The sequence below is a fragment of the Nomascus leucogenys genome, chromosome 13 (genome assembly GCF_006542625.1).
Source record: "Nomascus leucogenys isolate Asia chromosome 13, Asia_NLE_v1, whole genome shotgun sequence".
NCBI lineage: Eukaryota > Metazoa > Chordata > Mammalia > Primates > Hylobatidae > Nomascus > Nomascus leucogenys.
In genome coordinates this window covers 31,041,617-31,060,714 of record NC_044393.1, presented here as the reverse complement: position 1 = coordinate 31,060,714, position 19,098 = coordinate 31,041,617, and the positions used below count along the sequence as shown (strand labels likewise).

Below are 19,098 nucleotides of genomic sequence, written 5' to 3'. Positions count from 1 at the left end.
GGGAAGGATGAGTAGAAGGGGGAAGTGAGGGAGAACCCCCAGTGGAGGGGTCTGTGTGAGTGTTGGTGTGTTGGCAGGGAGGCCAGGGGTGGGGTAGGTGAGCTCATCTGACTGGGATGGGACATCTGGGCTGGTCAGGACCAGGTCAAATTAGGGAAAATGGAGCTGGATTCCCTGGGGTCCTTCCTTCCTTCCTTCCCTTCCTTCCTTCCCTTCCTCCCTCCCCTCCCCTCCCCTCCCCTCCCCTTCCCTTCCCTTTCTTTTTCTTTCTTTCTTTCTTTCTTTCTTTCTTTCTTTCTTTCTTTCTTTCTTTCTTTTTCTTTCTTTCTTTCTTTCTTTCTTTTTCTTTCTTTTTTTCTTTCTCTCTCTTTCTCTCCTCTCTCTCTCCTTTCTTTCTTTCTTTCTCTTTCTCTTTCTCTTTCTCTTTCTCTTTCTCTTTCTCTTTCTTTCTTTCTCTCTCTCTCTTTCTTTCTTTCTGTCTGTCTTGGAGTCTTGCTCTGCTGCCCAGGCTGGAATGCAGTGGCACAATCTCAACTCACTGCCACTTCTACCTCCTGGGTTCAAGTGATTCTCCTGCCTCAGCCTCCTGAGTAACTGGGACTACAGGTATACGCCACCACACCCGGCTAATGTTTTTGTATTTTTAGTAGAGGTGGGTTTCTACCATGTTGGTCAGGCTGGTCTCAAATTCCTGACCTCAAATGATCCGCCCTCCTCAGCCTCCCAAAGTGTTGGGATTACGGGCGTGAGCCACCGCGCCCAGCCCCCCGGGGTTCTGAATTCTGACCACTGAAGATTTGAAATGATATAGTTACTGAACTGAGGTCCTTTATAAATGAACACCCCATTATGAGTAAGATAGGACTTGGCTGTATCCTCCCTGAGCCTCAGTTGTGGCATCTGTGAACAATGGTTCCCTCTCCAACATCAGAAGAGTCTAGGTTTTTCTTTATCTTCTTAGGTCTAAAAATGGTTAAGAATTATGTATTTCTGTCAGTAACATCATAACACTACTTACCTTGTTCTTTCTCAAAGAGTCTCTCTTTAAATCATGTGGTGAAAATGTTTGGCTCAGGAAATTGAAACGCTCAGTCCCTGGTTCTTGTTATATTCGTTCCAGCTGTCCATCCCACATGGCTTCCAGAACAAGGAGGCTGCTAGCTCCCCAACACCATCCATCACCCTTAGCCAGGTGCCCGACCTCCAGCCTGGGTCCCAGCTGTTTACTGAGATACACCTGGCCGAGATAGAGAAAATGTTTGAGGAGGACATCAACTCGACTGGAGGTAAGGCCGCTGTGTAGGCTCGGTTTTTGTGTGAGTTCTGCAACGGGGCAGGACCGAGTACCTGTGGTGTGTGGAGAGTTCAAACATGATAAGCATTTTTGTTTTTGAGACAGGATATAGCTCTGTCACCCAGGCTGGAGTGCAGTGGTGTGATCACCACGGCAGCCTCGACCTCCCATGCTCAAGCGATCCTCCTGTCTCAGCTCCCAGAGTAGCTGGGACTACAGGCACATGCCACCACCCCTGGCTAATTAAATTTTTTTTTTTTTAAGAAACAAGTGCTTGCTATTAAGTTGGTGCAAAAGTAATTGCAGTTTTGATATTAAAAGTAATGGCAGAAATCGCAATTACTTTTGCACCAATGTGGTATGTGGCCCAGGCTCGTCTGGGACTACTGGGCTCAAGTGATCCTTCTGCCTTGGCCCCCGGAGTAGCTGAAACTACAGGCACATGCCACCATGCCTGGCTAATTAAAAAAATAATAATTGTAGAGATGAGGTCTTGCTATGTTGCCGAGGCTGGTCTCAAACTCCTGGGCTCAAGCAGCGCCTCCTGCCTTGGCCTCCCAAGGTGCTGGGATTACAGGTGTGAGCCACTGTGCCCAGCCCTGATCAGCATCTTTGCATCTAGTTTCTCCTATAAAACTTTCAATCGTTATGTAGGTATTGCAAGCATATTGGAAGCTATTTGGGATCTAGAAAATTTTAAAAAATACCGCTAGTCCAAATACCGAAATGTAACCACTGTTAGCATTTTGGTGTATGTATTTTCTTCCAGTTTCGTATGTATGGTTTATTATCTGTTGCTGTGTGATAATACCACAGTCTTAGTGGCTTAAACCAATGCACGTTTATCACCTCACAGTTCTGATGGGACAGGAGTCTGGGCATGGCTTAGCTGGCTTCTCTGTTCAGGCTCTCACAAGGCTGCAATCAAGTTGTTGGCTGGAGCCGGTGTGGTGGCTCACGCCTCTAATCCCAGCACTTTGAGAGGCCAAGGTGGGCAGATCACTTAATGTCAGGAGTTCAATAGCAGCCTGGCCAACATGGTGAAACCCCATCTCTACTAAAAATACAAAAATTAGCTGGGCGTGGTGGCACGGGCCTCTAATTCCAACTACTTGGGAGGCTGAGGCAAGAGAATTGCTTGAATCTCAGAAGCAGAGGTTGCAGTGAGCCAAGGTCATGCCACTGTACTCCAGCCTAGACCACAGAGTGAGACTGCATCTCAAAAAAAAAAAAAAATGTTGTCGGCTGGGGCTGTGGAATCATTTTGGGCTTGACTGGGGAAGGACCCACTTCCAAGCTCACTCAGGTTGTTGGCAGAATTCAGTTCCTTGCCCCTGTATGACTGAGGGCTTCTGTTTCTTCCTGTTGGTGGGAGGCTACCTTTAGCCTCTAGAGGCTGCCCACAGTTCCTGGCCATGCGGGATTCACCAACAGAGCTGCTTGCAAGGCTCAAGCCAACAACAGGGAGAAAAACTCCAGCAAGATAGGTGTTGCAATTTTTTTTTTTGAGATGGAGTTTCGCTGTTGTTGCCCAGGCTGGAGTGCAATGGCACGATCTTGGCTCACTGCAACCTTTGCCTCTGGTTCAAGCGATTCTCCTGCCTCAGCCTCCCAAGTAGCTGGGATTACTGGTATGTGCCACCATGCCCGGCTATATTTTGTATTTTTAGTAGAGACAGGGTTTCTCCATGTTGGTCAGTCTCGAGCTCCCGACCCCAGGTGATCTGCCCACCTCAGCCTCCCAAAGTGCTGGGATTATAGGCGTGAGCCACCGCGCCTGGCCGGGTGTTGCAATCTTATATAACAAATCATGTAATCATGTGCACACAGTCCTGCACACCCTGTCACCTGTGCCATATTCTGTTGGTTAGAAGCAAGTCACAGGTCCCACCACACTCCAGGGAAGGGGATCAAAGGAGGGATTGAGCACCAGGAGGCACACAGTATGGGGGCTGCTTAAGTCTCTCTACTGCACATGGCTATGTGTGTTTTCGTATGTCTTGAATCATACTATATATGTAATTTCAGACTACTTTTCACTTAATGCTAATATCCTAAGGTATTTTCCATATTGCTACATAATCTTCCAAGTCATCATTACTAATGGAGGCAGTTGTTTCACTGGCTAAGCTATTCCCCTGTTTTCAGATATTTAGGTTTTATTGAGTTTAATGTTGTAAAGATATCCTTTGTGCATGAAGCCTTTTCTCTGTTTAGAGCTTGATTTTTCCCCTGAGATAATACTCCTGTAAGTCAAATAATAGCAATACTTAAAGGCATCTTTCTTTATATCCACTAGACCATGCCAGGGTCCTATTTACCTGCCCTGTGAATTTCTTTTGAGATTTACAACCACACTGTGATGTGGGCAGGAAAGGATAAGAAATCTCCAGTTTACAAGCGAGTAAAGTGAGACCTAGGAGGGACAATTTGTGTCTGGTCTGAAGATCGGGTGCTTCCTGGGTGGTGGTCTTCAGTGTCATTGTTTGCAGCCAGGAGGTGCCACCACTGTGTGTGGGAGGACCCGTTGGTACTGACTCTGGCCATCGTTTTTATTGTGTTTGTGTTTGTTTTGAATAGGTAACATATCCACACAGTTCAGTATATCCAAATGGTTCAAAATCCAAAAGGTACTTTTTTCATGATAACTTTTTGATATACAGAGAAAATGTCTTTCTCCCCCACCACCCATGTGCCCAGGTATGTCCCTTTAAGTGATTACTGTTTTCTGTTTCCTGCGATCTTTATTTTTAATTTTTTTAGGGACAGGGTCTCGCTTGGTTGCCCAGGCTGGAGTGGAGTGGCGTGATCATAACTCACTGCAGCCTTGAACTCCTGGGCTCAAGTGATCTTCCTGCCTCAGCCTCTGCCTGGGTAATTTTTAAAAACTTTTTGGTAGAGATGGGGTCTTGCTATGTTGCCCAGGCTAGTCTCAAACTCCTGGCTTCAAGTAATCCTTCTGCCTCTGCCTCCCAAAGTGTTGGGATTACAAGCGTTAACCACTGCACCCAGCCTCCTGTGACCTTTAGAAATAAATACAGAAGTACCTTTAGTCACTTCTACTTTTTTTTTTTTTTTTTTTTCTGAAATAGAATCTCACTCTGTCACCCAGGCTAGAGTGCAGTGGCGCGATCTCAGCTCTCTGCAACCTCTGCCTCCCAGGTTCAAGTGATTCTCCTGTCTCAGCCTCCTAAGTAGCTGGGACTACAGGCACGCACCACCGGCTAATTTTGGTATTTTCAGTGGAGACAGGGTTTCACCACGTTGGTCAGGCTGGTCTTGAACTCCTGACCTCAGGTGATCCACCTGTCTTGCCTCCCAAAGTGCTGGGATTACAGGTGTGAGCCACTGCACCCGGCCCTCTCTACTTCTTTTAAATTTTAGTGTCCAGTCATCAGTTTCCTCCCTTTTTTTATATGCAATGGCAGCCTACTGTCCACACTGTTCTACTCTTTGCTTTTTATTTTTTTAAATTTTTATTCTTTTAAATTTCTTTTAGAGTTAGGGTTTTCCTGTGTAGCCCAGGCTGGAGTGCAGTGTGTGATGATAGTTCACTGAAGCCTTGACCTCCTGGGCTCAAGCAATCCTCCTGACTCAGCCTCCAGAGTAGCTAGGACTACAGGTGCATGCTACCACATCCAGCTAATTTTTTCATTTTAATTTTTTGTAGAGATGGTGTCTTGCTATGCTGTATTCCTTGCTTTTTTAAAAAATTAATTTTAACAAGTTTACCTCTTGCTTTTTACTGAATGTATCTTGCAGATATTTTCATATCAATGTAAAAAACCCTTTCTCATTTTAAAAAACCAACTGTGGCTTTAAATGGGAGAAAGGAAAATTCACCTTTTGTTGATGTAGGATAAAGGAAAATAGGATCATTTTTCTCTTTCAAAAGTCTTTTAAGGAGGTGGATTATGAGTGCGGGCTCCATACCGTGTCTGAGGCACCCCAACTGTCACTGCATGCCTTGGAAGGAAGAGGGGACGTGCCAGTGTCCTTCTTCCTATTCTGTAAGTTCCCTTTTCCTAGCTTCAGTCCAGGTTGTGCCAGATCTTTGAGGGAAGTCAGTGGTTCTTAAAGAGGAAAGAGTGCCTTTCAGTCTCCCCAGGGGGTTTCGAAAGCACACAAAGGCAGTTTGACTCCCAGCTCTGTCTGGAAGGAGGCTGCAGGGCTCATGGCCTGCCCCCAGATATCTGTCTTCTACCTGGAAGGACCATTAAGTGCTTAAGTGCCTTGGCTGTAACTCCAGATAAGCAAGATGGGTCCCTCTTTTAGCAAGGCATGATTTCTTCAGGCTTTCCATTTATTCCTTGATCCAGCAACAAATATAATAATAATTACTGTTGTATCATTGTGCTGGGTGTTGTATAAGGAGCATAGAATGGGGTTAAGAGCATGAGTTCTGGAGCCAGATTGCTGGGGTTAGTATCTGGTGCTACCACTTACCAGCTGTGTGACTTTGGGCAAGCGACCACACCTCTCTGTGCCACATTTTCTTCCTTATGTAGGTAGTTAGGGTGCATAAGGCACAGAGAACAATGCCTGGCATGAAGTGCCATCGCCGGCACATCTCAGCGCCCACAGAAACCCTCAGGGGACCAATGTTTGTTGAAACCAGGACCCAGCCCTGGGGAAACAGGCTCATCCCTGCCATCCCAGAGCTCTCAGGCTGGTGTGGGAGATAGAAGACAGACAGACAAGAGTGAAAGCAAGCTGGGCACAGTGGCTCATGCCGGTAATCCCAGCACTTTGGGATCCCAGTGAGCTGAGGTGGGTGGATCAACAGGTCAACGGTTCGAGACCAGCCTGGCCAACATGGTGAAACCCTGTCTCTCTAAAAATACAAAAATTAGCTGGGCATGGTGGCGGGTACCTGTAGTTCCAGCTACTTGGGAGGCTGAGGCAGGAGAATTTCTTGAACCCAAGGAGTGGAGGTTGTGGTGAGCCAAGATCATGCCACCGCACTCCAGCCTGGGCGACAGAGTGAGACTCCATCTCAAAAACAAAAACAAGGCTGGGCGCAGTGGCTCATGCCTGTAATCCCAGCATTTTGGGAGGCCGAGGTGGGCGGATCGCCTGTGGTCAGGAGTTCAAGACCAGCCTGGCCAACATGGCGAAACCCCATCTCTACTAAAAATACAAAAATTAGCCAAGTGTGGTGGTGGGTGCCTGTAATCCCAGCTACTTGGGAGGCCGAGGCAGGGAGAATTGCTTGAACCCAGGATGCAGAGGTTGCAGTAAGCCGAGATCGTGCCATTGCACTCCAGCCTGGGCAATAAGAGTAAAACTCCATCTCAAAAAGCAAAACAAAGGAAAACAAAACAAAACAAAATACTAAAAACAAAAAACAAAAACAAAACACAAAACAGTGAAAGTGAGTGTGTCAGCTGATAAAGAATGTCAGCAAGAACCATGGAACTGGGCAATGGTGGGGTGGCCTCCTTAGACAGACCCTAGGAAGGCTTCCCTACGGAAGGAGCCCCCTGAACTCCGAGGATGTTGGCCAGGATGGTCTCGATCTCTCGACCTCGTGATCCACCTGCCTTGGCCTCCCAAAGTGCTGGGATTACAGGTGTGAGCCACTGTGCCCAGCCCAGAAGCACTTTTTAAAGATTGTGATTATTAAAAAAAAAGTTGCAGACAGGGGTTATTGACCCATTTGCAGACAGATCCCCTTATAGACCCAGCACGTGGAGAATTTTCTATCCTTGCCTGCTCCTCCTTTCTTCTCCCCATCTTTTCCTTCAGCCAAAGTTTATATTTTGATAATTGCTTTTAAAAGATGCAGTTCAGCCGGGTGTGGTGGGTTCACACCTGTAATCCCAGCACTCTGGGAGGCCGAAGAGGGCGGATCACTTGAGGTCAGGAGTTTGAGAGCAGCCTGGCCAACATGATGAAACCCCATCTCTACTAAAAATACAAAAATTAGCCGGAAATCTCTTGAACCCAGGAGGCGGAGGTTGCAGTGAGCTGAGATTGTGCCACTGTACTCCAGCCTGGGCAACAGAGCGAGACTTTGTCAATGAATCTAGGAGCTGGTTTTTTGAAAAAGATCAACAAAATTGATAGACCGCTAGCAAGACTAATAAAGAAGAAAAGAGAGAAGAATCAAATAGATGCAATAAAAAATGAAAAAGGGGATATCACCACCGATCCCATAGAAATACAATCTACCATCAGAGAATACTACAAACACCTCTATGCAAATAAACTAGAAAATCTAGAAGAAATGGATAAATTCCTCGGCAAATACACCCTCCCAAGACTAAACCAGGAAGAAGTTGAATCTCTGAATAGACCAATAACAGGCTCTGAAATTGTGGCAATAATCAATAGCTTACCAACCAAAAAGAGTCCAGGACCTGATGGATTCACAGCTGAATTCTACCAGAGGTACAAGGAGGAACTGGTACCATTCCTTCTGAAGCTATTCCAATCGATAGAAAAAGAGGGAATCCTCCCTAACACATTTTATGAGGCCAGCATCGTTCTGATACCAAAGCCTGGCAGAGACATAACCAAAAAAGAGAATTTCAGACCAATATCCTTGATGAACATTGATGCAAAAATCCTCAATAAAATACTGGCAAACTGAATCCAGCAGCACATCAAAAAGCTTATCCACCATGATCAAGTGGGCTTCATCCCTGGGATGCAAGGCTGGTTCAACATACGCACATCAATAAATGTAATCCAGCATATAAACAGAACCAAAGACAAAAACCACATGATTATCTCAATAGATTCAGAAAAGGCCTTTGACAAAATTCAACAACCCTTCATGCTAAAAACTCTCAATAAATTAGGTATTGATGGGATGTATCTCAAAATAATAAGAGCTATCTATGACAAACCCACAGCCAATATCATACTGAATGGGCAAAAACTGGAAGCATTCGCTTTGAAAACTGGCGCAAGACAGGGATGCCCTCTCTCACCACTCCTGTTCAACATAGTGCTGGAAGTTCTGGCCAGGGCAATCAGGCAGGAGAAGGAAATAAAGGGTATTCAATTAGGAAAAGAGGAAGTCAAATTGTCCCTGTTTGCAGATGACATGATTGTATATCTAGAAAACCCCATCGTCTCAGCCCAAAATCTCCTTAAGCTGTTAGCAACTTCAGCAAAGTCTCAGGATACAAAATCAATGTACAAAAATCACAAGCATTCTTGTACACCAATCACAGACAGAGAGCCAAATCATAAGTGAACTCCTATTCACAATTGCTTCAAAGAGAATAAAATACCTAGGAATCCAACTTATAAGGGATGTGAAGGACCTCTTCAAGGAGAACTACAAACCACTGCTCAATGAAATAAAAGAGGATACAAACAAATGGAAGAACATTCCATGCTCATGGGTTGGAAGAATCAATATCATGAAAATGGCCATACTGCCCAAGGTTATTTATAGATTCAACGCCATCCCCATCAAGCTACCAATGACTTTCTTCACAGAATTGGAAAAAACTACTTTAAAGTTCATATGGAACCAAAAAAGAGCCCGCATTGCCAAGTCAATCCTAAGCCAAAAGAACAAAGCTGGAGGCATCACGCTACCTGACTTCAAACTATACTACAAGGCTACAGTAACCAAAACAGCATGGTACTGGTACCACAACAGAGACATAGATCAATGGGACAGAACAGAGCCCTCAGAAATGATGCCGCATATCTACAACTATCTGATCTTTGACAAACCTGACAAAAACAAGAAATGGGGAAAGGATTCCCTATTTGATAAATGGTGCTGGGAAAACTGGCTAGCCGTATGTAGAAAGCTGAAACTGGATCCCTTCCTTACACCTTATACAAAAATTAATTTAAGATGGATTAAAGACTTAAATGTTAGACCTAAAACCATTAAAATCCTACAAGAAAACCTAGGCAATACCATTCAGGACATAGGCGTGGGCAAGGACTTCATGTCTAAAACACCAAAAGCAATGGCAACAAAAGCCAAAATTGACAAATGGGATCTAATTGAACTAAAGAGCTTCTGCACAGCAAAAGAAACTACCGTCAGAGTGAACAGGCAACCTACAGAATGGGAGAACATTTTTGCAACCTACTCATCTGACAAAGGGCTAATATCCAAAATCTACAATGAACTCCAACAAATTTACAAGAAAAAAACAAACAACGCCATCAAAAAGTGGGCGAAGGACATGAACAGACATTTCTCAAAAGAAGACATTTATGCAGCCAAAAAGCACATGAAAAAATGCTCATCGTCACTGGCCATCAGAGAAATGCAAATCAAAACCACAGTGAGATACCATCTCACACCAGTTAGAATGGCCATCATTAAAAAGTCAGGAAACAACAGGTGCTGGAGAGGATGTGGAGAAATAGGAACACTTTTACACTGTTGGTGGGACTGTAAACTAGTTCAACCATTGTGGAAGTCAGTGTGGCGATTCCTCAGGGATCTAGAACTAGAAATACCATTTGACCCAGCCATCCCATTACTGGGTATATACCCAAAGGACTACAAATCATGCTGCTATAAAGACACATGCACACGTGTGTTTATTGTGGCACTATTCACAATAGCAAAGAGTTGGAACCAACCCAAATGTCCAACAACGATAGACTGAATTAAGAAAATGTGGCACATATACACCATGGAATACTATGCAGCCATAAAAAATGATGAGTTCATGTCCTTTGTAGGGACATGGATGAAACTGGAAAACATCATTCTCAGTAAACTATCGCAAGGACAAAAAACCAAACACCGCATGTTCTCACTCATAGGTGGGAATTGAACAATGAGAACTCATGGACACAGGAAGGGGAACATCACACTCTGGGGACTGTTGTGGGGTGGGGGGAGGGGGGAGGGACAGCATTAGGAGATATACCTAATGCTAAATGACCAGTTAATGGGTGCAGCAAAACAACATGGCACATGGATACATATATAACAAACCTACACATTGTGCACATGTACCCTAAAACCTAAAGTGTAATAATAATAAAAAAAATGCAGTTCACCTCTCCTTCTAGATGTCTGAATTTATTAATGTCTATTTGTTGCCATTATATACTTTTGTTGGGCTGATGCTTTTCTTCATTTTTATTTTATTTATTTATTTATTTATTTATTGAGACAGGGTCTTACTCTGTTATCCAGGCTGGAGTGCAGTGGTGAAATCTCTGCTCACTGCAACCTCCGCCTCCCAGGCTCAAGCAATCCTCCCAACTTAACCTCCCCAGTAGTTGGGACTACAGGCATATGCCACCATGTCTGGCTAATTTTTGTATTTTCTGTGAAGATGCAGTTTCACCATGTTGCCCAGCCTGGTCTCAAACTCCTGGGCTCAAGCCTTCTTCCCACCTCGGCCTCCCAAAGTACTGGGATTATAGGTGTGAACGCTTGCATCCAGCCTTTATTTTATTTAAATATTTTTTAGAGACAAGGTCTGTCTCCATCACCTAGGCTAGAGTGCAGTGGCAAGATCATGGCCAACTTCAGCCTCTGCCTCCCGGGTTCAAGCCATCCTCCCACTTCAGTCTCTCGACCAGCTGGGACTACAGGCTCACGCCACTACACCTGGCTGATTTAAAACATTTTTTTTTTTGTAGATTGGGTCTCCTTATGTTTCTCAGCCTGGTCTTGAACTCCTGATCTCAAGTGATCCTCGTACCTCAGCCTCCCAAAGCACTGGGATTACAGACATGAGCCACTGTGCCTGGCCTTGCTTCTACTTTTCTTTTCTTTCCTTTTTCTTTTTTTGAGACAGTCTCACTCCATCGCTCAGGCTGGAGTGCAGTGGTGCAATCTCAGCTCACTGCAACCTCTGCCTCCTAGGTTCAAGTGATTCTTGTGCCTCAGCCTCCCAAGTAGCTGGGATTACAGGCACACACCACCAAACCTGGCTAATTTTTGTTTTTTTAAATATTTAAATATTTATTTTCTTTCTTCCTTTCTTTCTGACAGAGTCTGGCTCTGTTGCCCAGGCTGGAGTGCGTTGGTGTGCTCTTGGCTCACTGCAACCTCTGCCTCCTGGATTCAAATGATTCTCCTGCCTCAGCCTCCCAAGTAGCTGGGATTACAGGCATGTGCCACCATGCCTGGCTAACTTTTTGTACTTTTTAGTAGAGACAGGGTTTTGCCATGTTGGCCAGGCTGGTCTCGAACTCCTAGCCTCAGGTGATCTTCCCGCCTCTGCCTCCCAAAGTGCTAGGATTACATGCCTGAGCCACCCCGCCTGGCCTGGTTCTCCTTTTCTTTGGAGAGTTTTCTTTGTCTCAATCCTTCGTCTTTGTTAATTGTATGGAAGTGGGAGTTGATCTTTTTTAGTGCCTCCCCTCCCCACACTGCTGTGGGACCAGCACAGTGCTCCCATATGGTGCGTTTTCAGCCAGGATTTGTGGGGTGGTTGAATGTTGAGCAGATAAGATGCAAACATAACCATGTGAGGACAGAAGCTTCCAGAATTGACCTAGCCTGGGGTGGCTGGGGTGGATGCTAAGATGTGAGGAAGGGAGACAGGGCCAAGAGGGGCTGGATTTGAGGTTTGAGGGGCTGGAGGAGGCAGCCTCCTAAGGGTCCTGTCTCTGGCTGGAGCCATCTCCCTTCTGTGTCCCCTGCAGTGGACCAGCTGAGGACTGTAGGGGAGGCAGCACCAAGACTGCCTTGAACCGAGCACACCTGGTAAACATGGTGTTTGTTTTTTTTTTTTTTTTTTTTTTTGAGACAGAGTTTTCGCTCTTGTTGCCCAGGCTGGAGTGCAGTGGTGCAATCTCAGCTCACTGCAACCTCCGCCTCCTGAGTTCAAGGGATTCTCCTGCCTCAGCCTCCCAAGTAGCTGGGATTACAGGCACCCGCCACCGTGCCCAGCCAATTTATTTTTGTATTTTTAGTAGAGACAGGGTTTCACCATGTTGGTCAGGCTGGTCTTGAACTCCTGACCTCAAGTGATCCACCTGCCTCAGCCTCCCAAAGTGCTGGAATTACAAGCGCGAGCCACCGTGCCTGGCTGTAAATGTGGTCTTCAGTGTGTCCCCCTCAGCACCCAGACACTTGAGAACTCCGTGGCAGTGATGGGCCGAGGGACTTGTGAGGAAGGGGATGATGCTGTCTGTTCTCTCTTTGAAGCCCTGGGCATGGACGCCTTCATCAAGGCCATGAAGAAGGTTCTGAGCAGTGTGTCAGACGAGATGCTAAAGGAGCTGTTTTTGAAGGTGGACTCGGACGGTGAAGGCTTTGTCACCTGGGTGAGGAGGGTGCCCCTGCTTCCTCAGGTGCTGGAGGGAGGCTGGAGGGTCCAGTCCTTGACCAGTTGGCGGGGCTGAAGATGGGAGGCCATCACAATGTGGGAAAGCCTCCCTGTGGATTCCGGCCCCAACCGGGGGACTTGCCTGGTGGAGAGGTCCCTCCTTAGACCTGTGTGAGCTGAGTTCCTGGCAGCTCATTCCCCAGGGACAAGTGTCATTGGCTCCTGTGTGAGGCCTACTGAGTGTGCAGCAGTGACCCCACCTGCCACGCGGCTGTGCTGCCCACCAGCCTCCCATTTGGCTTGGGGGATTCAAGCTGGTACCACGACCATCTCATGACCCTTCACTGTCACTCAGGAATAGGCCAGCCTGTGGCTGTTACATCTAAAAGTGTCAGGCTTTTACAGCATCATAATAATAATGCTTTCATGTTTTTCTGGTTCTAAACGTTCGACAATGGGAATATACAGCTTTTTAAGCATACAGAAAAGTACCAAGGGTAGTCTGACAAATTGATGTAGCAAAGATGACAGTGATAACTAGCATTTACACCAAGCACTGTGCTAAGCTGTCTATGTATTATTTTAGTTAAACCTCATAGGAATCCTATGGGGCAGGTGCTATTACTTACCTGTATTTCGGCTGGGCGCAGTGGCTCATGCCTGTAATCCTAGCACTTTGGGAGGCCGAGGTGGGTGGATCTCTTGAGCTCGGGAGTTCAAGACCAGCCTGGGTAACGTGGTAAAACCCTGTCTCTACAAAAAATACCAAAAATTAGCCGGGTGTGGTGGTGCATGCCTATAGTCCCAGCTATTTTTGGAGCTGAGCTGGGAGGATTGTTTGAGCCCAGGAGGTTGAGGCTGCAGTGAGCTGAGATTGTGCCACTGTACTCCAGCCTGGGTGACAAAGTGAGACCATGTCTCAGGAAAAAAACAAAACAAAAAACTTACCTCCATTGGACAGATTGGGAAACTGAGGCATGGGGAAGTTAGGGGTTTGCCCAGGGCTTCAGACTCATGAGCGCTGGAGCCAGTCAGTATTCAAACCAGGGAGGGTGCCTTGAGAGTCCCTTTGTTAACTGCTGTCTCATAGCTCTCCTCAGCATAGGTATACATTCTGCGTTTTATTCTTCTTAATTTTCTTGTTTTTATTTCTCTTTTTTTTTTGAGATGGAGTCTTGCTCTGTCGCCCAGGCTGGAGTTCAATGGCATGATCTTGGCTCATTGCAACCTCTACCTCCCAGGTTCAAGTGATTCTCCTGCCTCAGCCTCCCGAGCAGCTGGGACTACAGGCACCTGCCACCACACCTGGCTAATTTTTGTATTTTTAGTAGAAACGGGGTTTCACCATGTTGGCCAGGCTGGCCTGGAACTCCTGACCTCTGGTGATCCACCCGCCTCAGCCTCCCAAAGTGCTGGGATTACAGGTGTGAGCCACCGCACTCAGCCGTTTTTATTTCTCTTAATGTTCTATAATAAACATTTCCTTTAGAACAATGAGGCCAACTAAAAGAAAAAGAATAAAAAGCAATTTAACCCCCTCGCATTCCTAGCATTCTCAGGGCTTTACCCAGTGGTCCTTCTCTACAACCCCCTGTTTCTTGTTATAGCTTCATATGGTGGCTGCTTTTGGCCTTGGCCATGTTTTCCAGCAGCTGGGCAGCAGAATGGAGTCTGGAGTTGTGCCAGTGGCCCTGGTGTGGGTGCTCCCTGCTGTTAACTTGATGTTTGAGCGTGGGCATCTCACATCCTTATAGGGGCCTGAGTTTTATTATCCATAGGGGAGAGTGAATAAAGAGCTCCCAGGGCGATGCCAGTTGTGGGGGTGATCTGAAGATGCACTTAGCGCTTCAGGACGGCTAGGGAGACGCTGTCGTGCTCTTTCAGTGAATGCTGTGAGCAGGCCCTTCCCATACTCAGGATTCAAGAACAGGTCTGCTGTCCAAGCACGGTGGCTCACACCTTTAATCCTAGAACTTTGGCAGACCACTTGAGCCCAGGAGTTCGAGACCAGCCTGGGCAACATGGTGAAACCCCGTCTCTACAAAAAATACAAAAATTAGCTGGGAATTGTGGCATGCATCTGTGGTCCCAGCTACTCAGGAGGCTGAGGTGGGAGGATCACTTGAGCCTGGGAGATTGAGGCTGCAGTAAGCTGTGATCACACCATTGCACTCCAGCCTGGGTGACAGAGCAAGGCCCTGTCCCAAAAGAAAAAAAAAGGCCAGGTGTGCTCATGCTTATAATCCCACCACTTTGGGAGGCTGAGCAGTGAACTGTGATCACACCACTGCACTCCAGCCTGAGTGACAAACAGAGAAAGAGCAGGTCTGTTGCTTGGCCACCTGCCCTGGCCAGTACTTGGGAAGCAGCCACCAGAGTCTGTTGGAAGGGCCTGGGAGAGACAGGGTGGCGAGGGGGACCCTGGGAATCAGGCTGGAGTTCTTGAAACCGAAGGCTGAGACCATTTTGCCAATACCCTGCCTCCCTTGTGCTTTCTTTCTGAGGCAGCAAAAGTATGTGGATTACATGATGCGTGAGTTCCAGGGAAAAGAGGACATGCGAAAGAGCCAGTACCGCCTGCACTTCTACCTTCCCATGACGGTCGTCCCCCTGTAAGGAGCCCCTTCCTGGGCCTTGGTGGGTGGGGTGACTGGACAAGTGCTGGTGCCAGCCTGCAGCGAGCCCCTCCCTCAATCCGTGACCTCGCTGGTGCTGACCAGGGGCTGGCATCAGCCTGCTGCCTGATGTCCTTTGGCTCATTTCAACCTCACAGCCCTGTAAGTGTTAGGACCAAGGTACGTGATTTGTCCCCATTTTATAGATGAGGCCACTGAGGTCTGGAGAGGTCAAATGGCTGGCCCCAGGCCAATAGGTAGAAAGTGGCGGGGCTGCTGTGTTTGGCCCTCTCAGCCCCCATTCCCCAGTATACAACATTGCTTCGCCTGCTTCCTGTGTGCTAGTCGGTATGGAGTGGGTCTGGCAGTTTCATCACAGGTGGCACAGGTGGCCAGCACAGGCAGGAACAGGAGTTTCCTCCCAGGCAACAGGGAGGGAATTGCTCCTCAAGCCCCCAGCCAGGCCCTGGAGGCCTCAGCGTGGCTGGCCTCAGGAGCAGGTCCCTCTGTTACTCCTGGAGCTGGCGGCACTGCCCTGCCTTGGCTTCTGCCTGACCCCTCTGCTCATTCCTCCTCCTCGTGGCTCCTCCACCCGCTGTGCCCACTGCACCCTAGCTTTGCAGGGTAGGAAAACTGTCTTTTCCCTCTGCCCATCTGAGGTTCATTGGCAGGGACCTCTCTAAGCGAAGACAGAGTCACAAGGATGAGCATACAAGTTTATTTAATATAAGTTTTACATGACACGGGAGCCTCCGTAGGAAATGAAGGCCCTAAGAAACCGATAACCTGAGGGTTTTCATGCTAGGTTCAATGGAGGGTGGAAAGCTGTGGAAAAATAAGATAGAACAGAGGGGCCACGAGCCAAGTGTAATACATGGCGGAAATAGCAAGGACGTTAGTTCAGATTCTTGTCTGTGTCCCTGTGTCTTCGGGCACCCCTCACATGAGTCTTATGACCGGCTTCAGGGGAAGGTCAGACAGTCCTTCCTGAACATACTGCTTCTCAAATTCCTTTAGTTTAACAGACTCAGTATGCTGCGGTGCCCTATTTGGGGGTAGCATGTCTCAAACCCCCTCAACCTCTTCTGTCTGTGCCAGGGGTTGATCTGCCTCACTGTGTGTTCCTCCCCCTGGACTCCCTAAGCATGAGGAGCACTGCGGGGGCTCTGACCTGCTGGGCCCGGGCTGCCCAGGTCACTGGCTCCCTTCCTGCAGTCCGCCCTGGAGCACTGCTGCCTGGCACAGGTGGCCAGGCAGGGATCTGGGTCCTGAGGTACAAGGTGTGGCAGCCTACATCTGTGACCAGGTCAGGAGGGAGCTGTGGGTGGGTCTGTCCTAAGACCCAGACCAGGCCACGGGGAAGACCAAGAGCTGGAAGGCAGCCCCGGCCCTCAGGCAGCCTGGGGTTTAATAGAGAAGGCGGCTTGAATGAAAGTCACCCAAGGGTAACTTTTTTTTTTTTTTTGAGACAGAGTCTCGCTCAGTCGCCCAGGTTGGAGTGCAATGGCGTGATCTTGGCTCACTGCAACCTCCGCCCCCTGGGTTCAAGCGATTCTCCCGCCTCAGCCTCCCAAGTAGCTGGGATTACAAATGCCCGCCACCATGCTTGACTAATTTTTTTGTATTTTTAGTAGAGATGGGGTTTCACTGTGTTGGCCGGGCTGTTTGTGAACTTGTGACCTCAAGTAATCTGCTCACCTTGGCCTCCCAAACTGCTAGGATTATAGGTGTGAGCCACTGTACCTGGCAATAACTTAAAACAAAATTTTGGTTGGGATTTAATTGAGAAATAACCAATAAATATGAATGATAAGAGATTTCATAACTATTTTTTAAACATTTACTGGTTTATTATAAAGAATATTACAAAGGATACAGATGAACAGATGTGTAGGGCGAGGTATGGGGAGAGGGATGCACAAGCTTCAGGAACCTCCGTGTGTGCAGCCATAGGGAAGCTCTCGGAACCCAGTCCTCTGGGGTGTTTAGTGGAAGCTTCATGACATCAGCATTCCTGCCCCTAGGGCATAGGGCAGGACTCTGGGGCTGTGGGAGTTAGGAACTGTGGACAAAACATATATATATATATAAAAAACACTACAGGCCCCCACTCCTGGTTTTTGAACACAGAGAACACAGCTCCCTTATAGCAAAAGAATACACAACTCAAAAGATACTGGCACATTACTAGAGTCTCATTTAGATATTAATAATTCATCCCATCCGTCATAGTATATGAATGTCTACCAAGCAGAGGCCACTCAGGTTTGTAGGCTTCCTTTCAATCTTGTCAGGTTCCAAAAGCCGGAGTTGGCTTGGCAAATAAACCTCTCAGGCATCTGGAATCATTGAGATAAGAGACAATGTCATCTCTCTTTTCTTTTTTTTTGAGATGGAGTTTTGCTCTTGTTGCCCAAGATGGAATGCAGTGGCACGGTCTCAGCTCACTGCAACCTCTGCCTCCCGGGTTCAAGCGATTCTTCGGCCTCAGCCTCCCAAGTAGCTGGGATTACAGGCATCTGCTACCATGCCTAGCTAATATCTATGTTTTTAGTAGAGACGGAGTTTCACCATGTTGACCAAGCTGGTCTCGAACTCCTGACCTCAGGTGATCCATCCACCTTGGCCTCCCAAAGTGTTGGGATTACAGGTGTGAGCTACCTCATCCAGCCAGTCATCTCTTGCTCTGAGAAATCCTTCGAGTTGTTGGTGTAATACTGGATTTCTCTCCATTTAATCCATTTATTCATCTTTACCCTCAGCTAGTATTCCTCCTTTTCTCCATTTGTCATTTATTTTTACCCAAACTTTTCCTCCTTTGCAAGGGACATCGGGTTCAGCCACTGTGCCCGTCTGGATCGCTGGTAGCAATGCTACTGTAGTGAGTGCCTCCCCTCAGTCCATTCTCATTCATAGAGAATAGGGTTACACGAGTTCCAAACTTGCGAGCCATTTTTACCATGAGGCAATATAGCTGTATTTATTTTTAACCCCCATTTTGCCAGATGGGATGAAGGCATAGTCCACCCCCATCAGGCCTTTAGGGAATTCTGACAACGTTTTAAAACATGGTGACTGTTTTTTGCTTAGAAATTATCCCTGCCCAGGCACGGTGGCTCATACCTGTAATCCCAGCACTTTGGGAGGCCGAGGTGGGTGGCTCACCTGAGGTCAGGAGTCCTGGCCAACATGGTGAAACCCTGTCTCTACTAAAAATACAAAAATTAGCTGGATGTGGTGGCAGGCACCTGTAATCCCAGCTACTTGGGAGGCTGAGGCAGAAGAATCACTTAAACCTGGGAGGCGGAGGTTGCAGTGAGCTGAGATGGTGCCACTGCACTCCAGCCTGGGTGACAGAGTGAGACTCAAAAAAAAAAAAAAAAAAAGAAATTATCCCTGCTTCCAACACTTGTAATTGGACCCTAGGACAACTGGACCTACAGGTAGGGGAGAAAAAAAAATTTGTTACCGGAAAGAAGTTCCGATCCAGACTGCAAGAGAGGGTTCTTGGGCCTCATGCATGAAAGAATTCAGGGCGAGTCCGTAAAATGAAAGCAAGTTTATTAAGAAAGTAAAGGAATAAAAGAGTGGCTACTCCATAGGCAGAGCAGCCCCAAGGGCTACTGGTTGGCTATTTTTATGGTTATTTCTTGGTTATATGCTAAATGAGGGGTGGATTATTCATGAGCTTTTTGGGAAAGGGATGGACAATTCCTAGAACTGAGGGTTTCTCCCTTTTTTAGACCATATAGCGTAACTTACTGATGTCGCCATGGCATTTGTAAATTATCATAGTGCTGGTGGGAGTGTCTTTTAGCATGCTAACGAATTATAATTAGCATATAATGAGCAGTGAGGATGACCCGAGGTCACTATCGTTGGCATCTTGGTTTTGGTGGGTTTTGGCTGGTTTCTTTATCGCATGCTGTTTTATCAGCCAGGTCTTTATGACCTGTACCTTGTG

The 19,098-nt window shown here is 47.1% G+C and overlaps 1 protein-coding gene across 1 annotated transcript in view; it reads left to right on the top strand.

Annotated features, from left to right (window-relative positions):
* The window catches only part of EFCAB8 (EF-hand calcium binding domain 8), a 107,854-nt gene that overhangs the window by 7,894 nt on the left and 80,862 nt on the right, over positions 1-19,098 (top strand). The window contains exons 3-5 of the mRNA XM_030825422.1: positions 1,121-1,286; positions 12,399-12,517; positions 15,028-15,131. Of these exons, the coding sequence (XP_030681282.1) occupies positions 1,121-1,286; positions 12,399-12,517; positions 15,028-15,131 (389 nt within the window). The remainder of the gene's footprint in view (positions 1-1,120; positions 1,287-12,398; positions 12,518-15,027; positions 15,132-19,098) is intronic.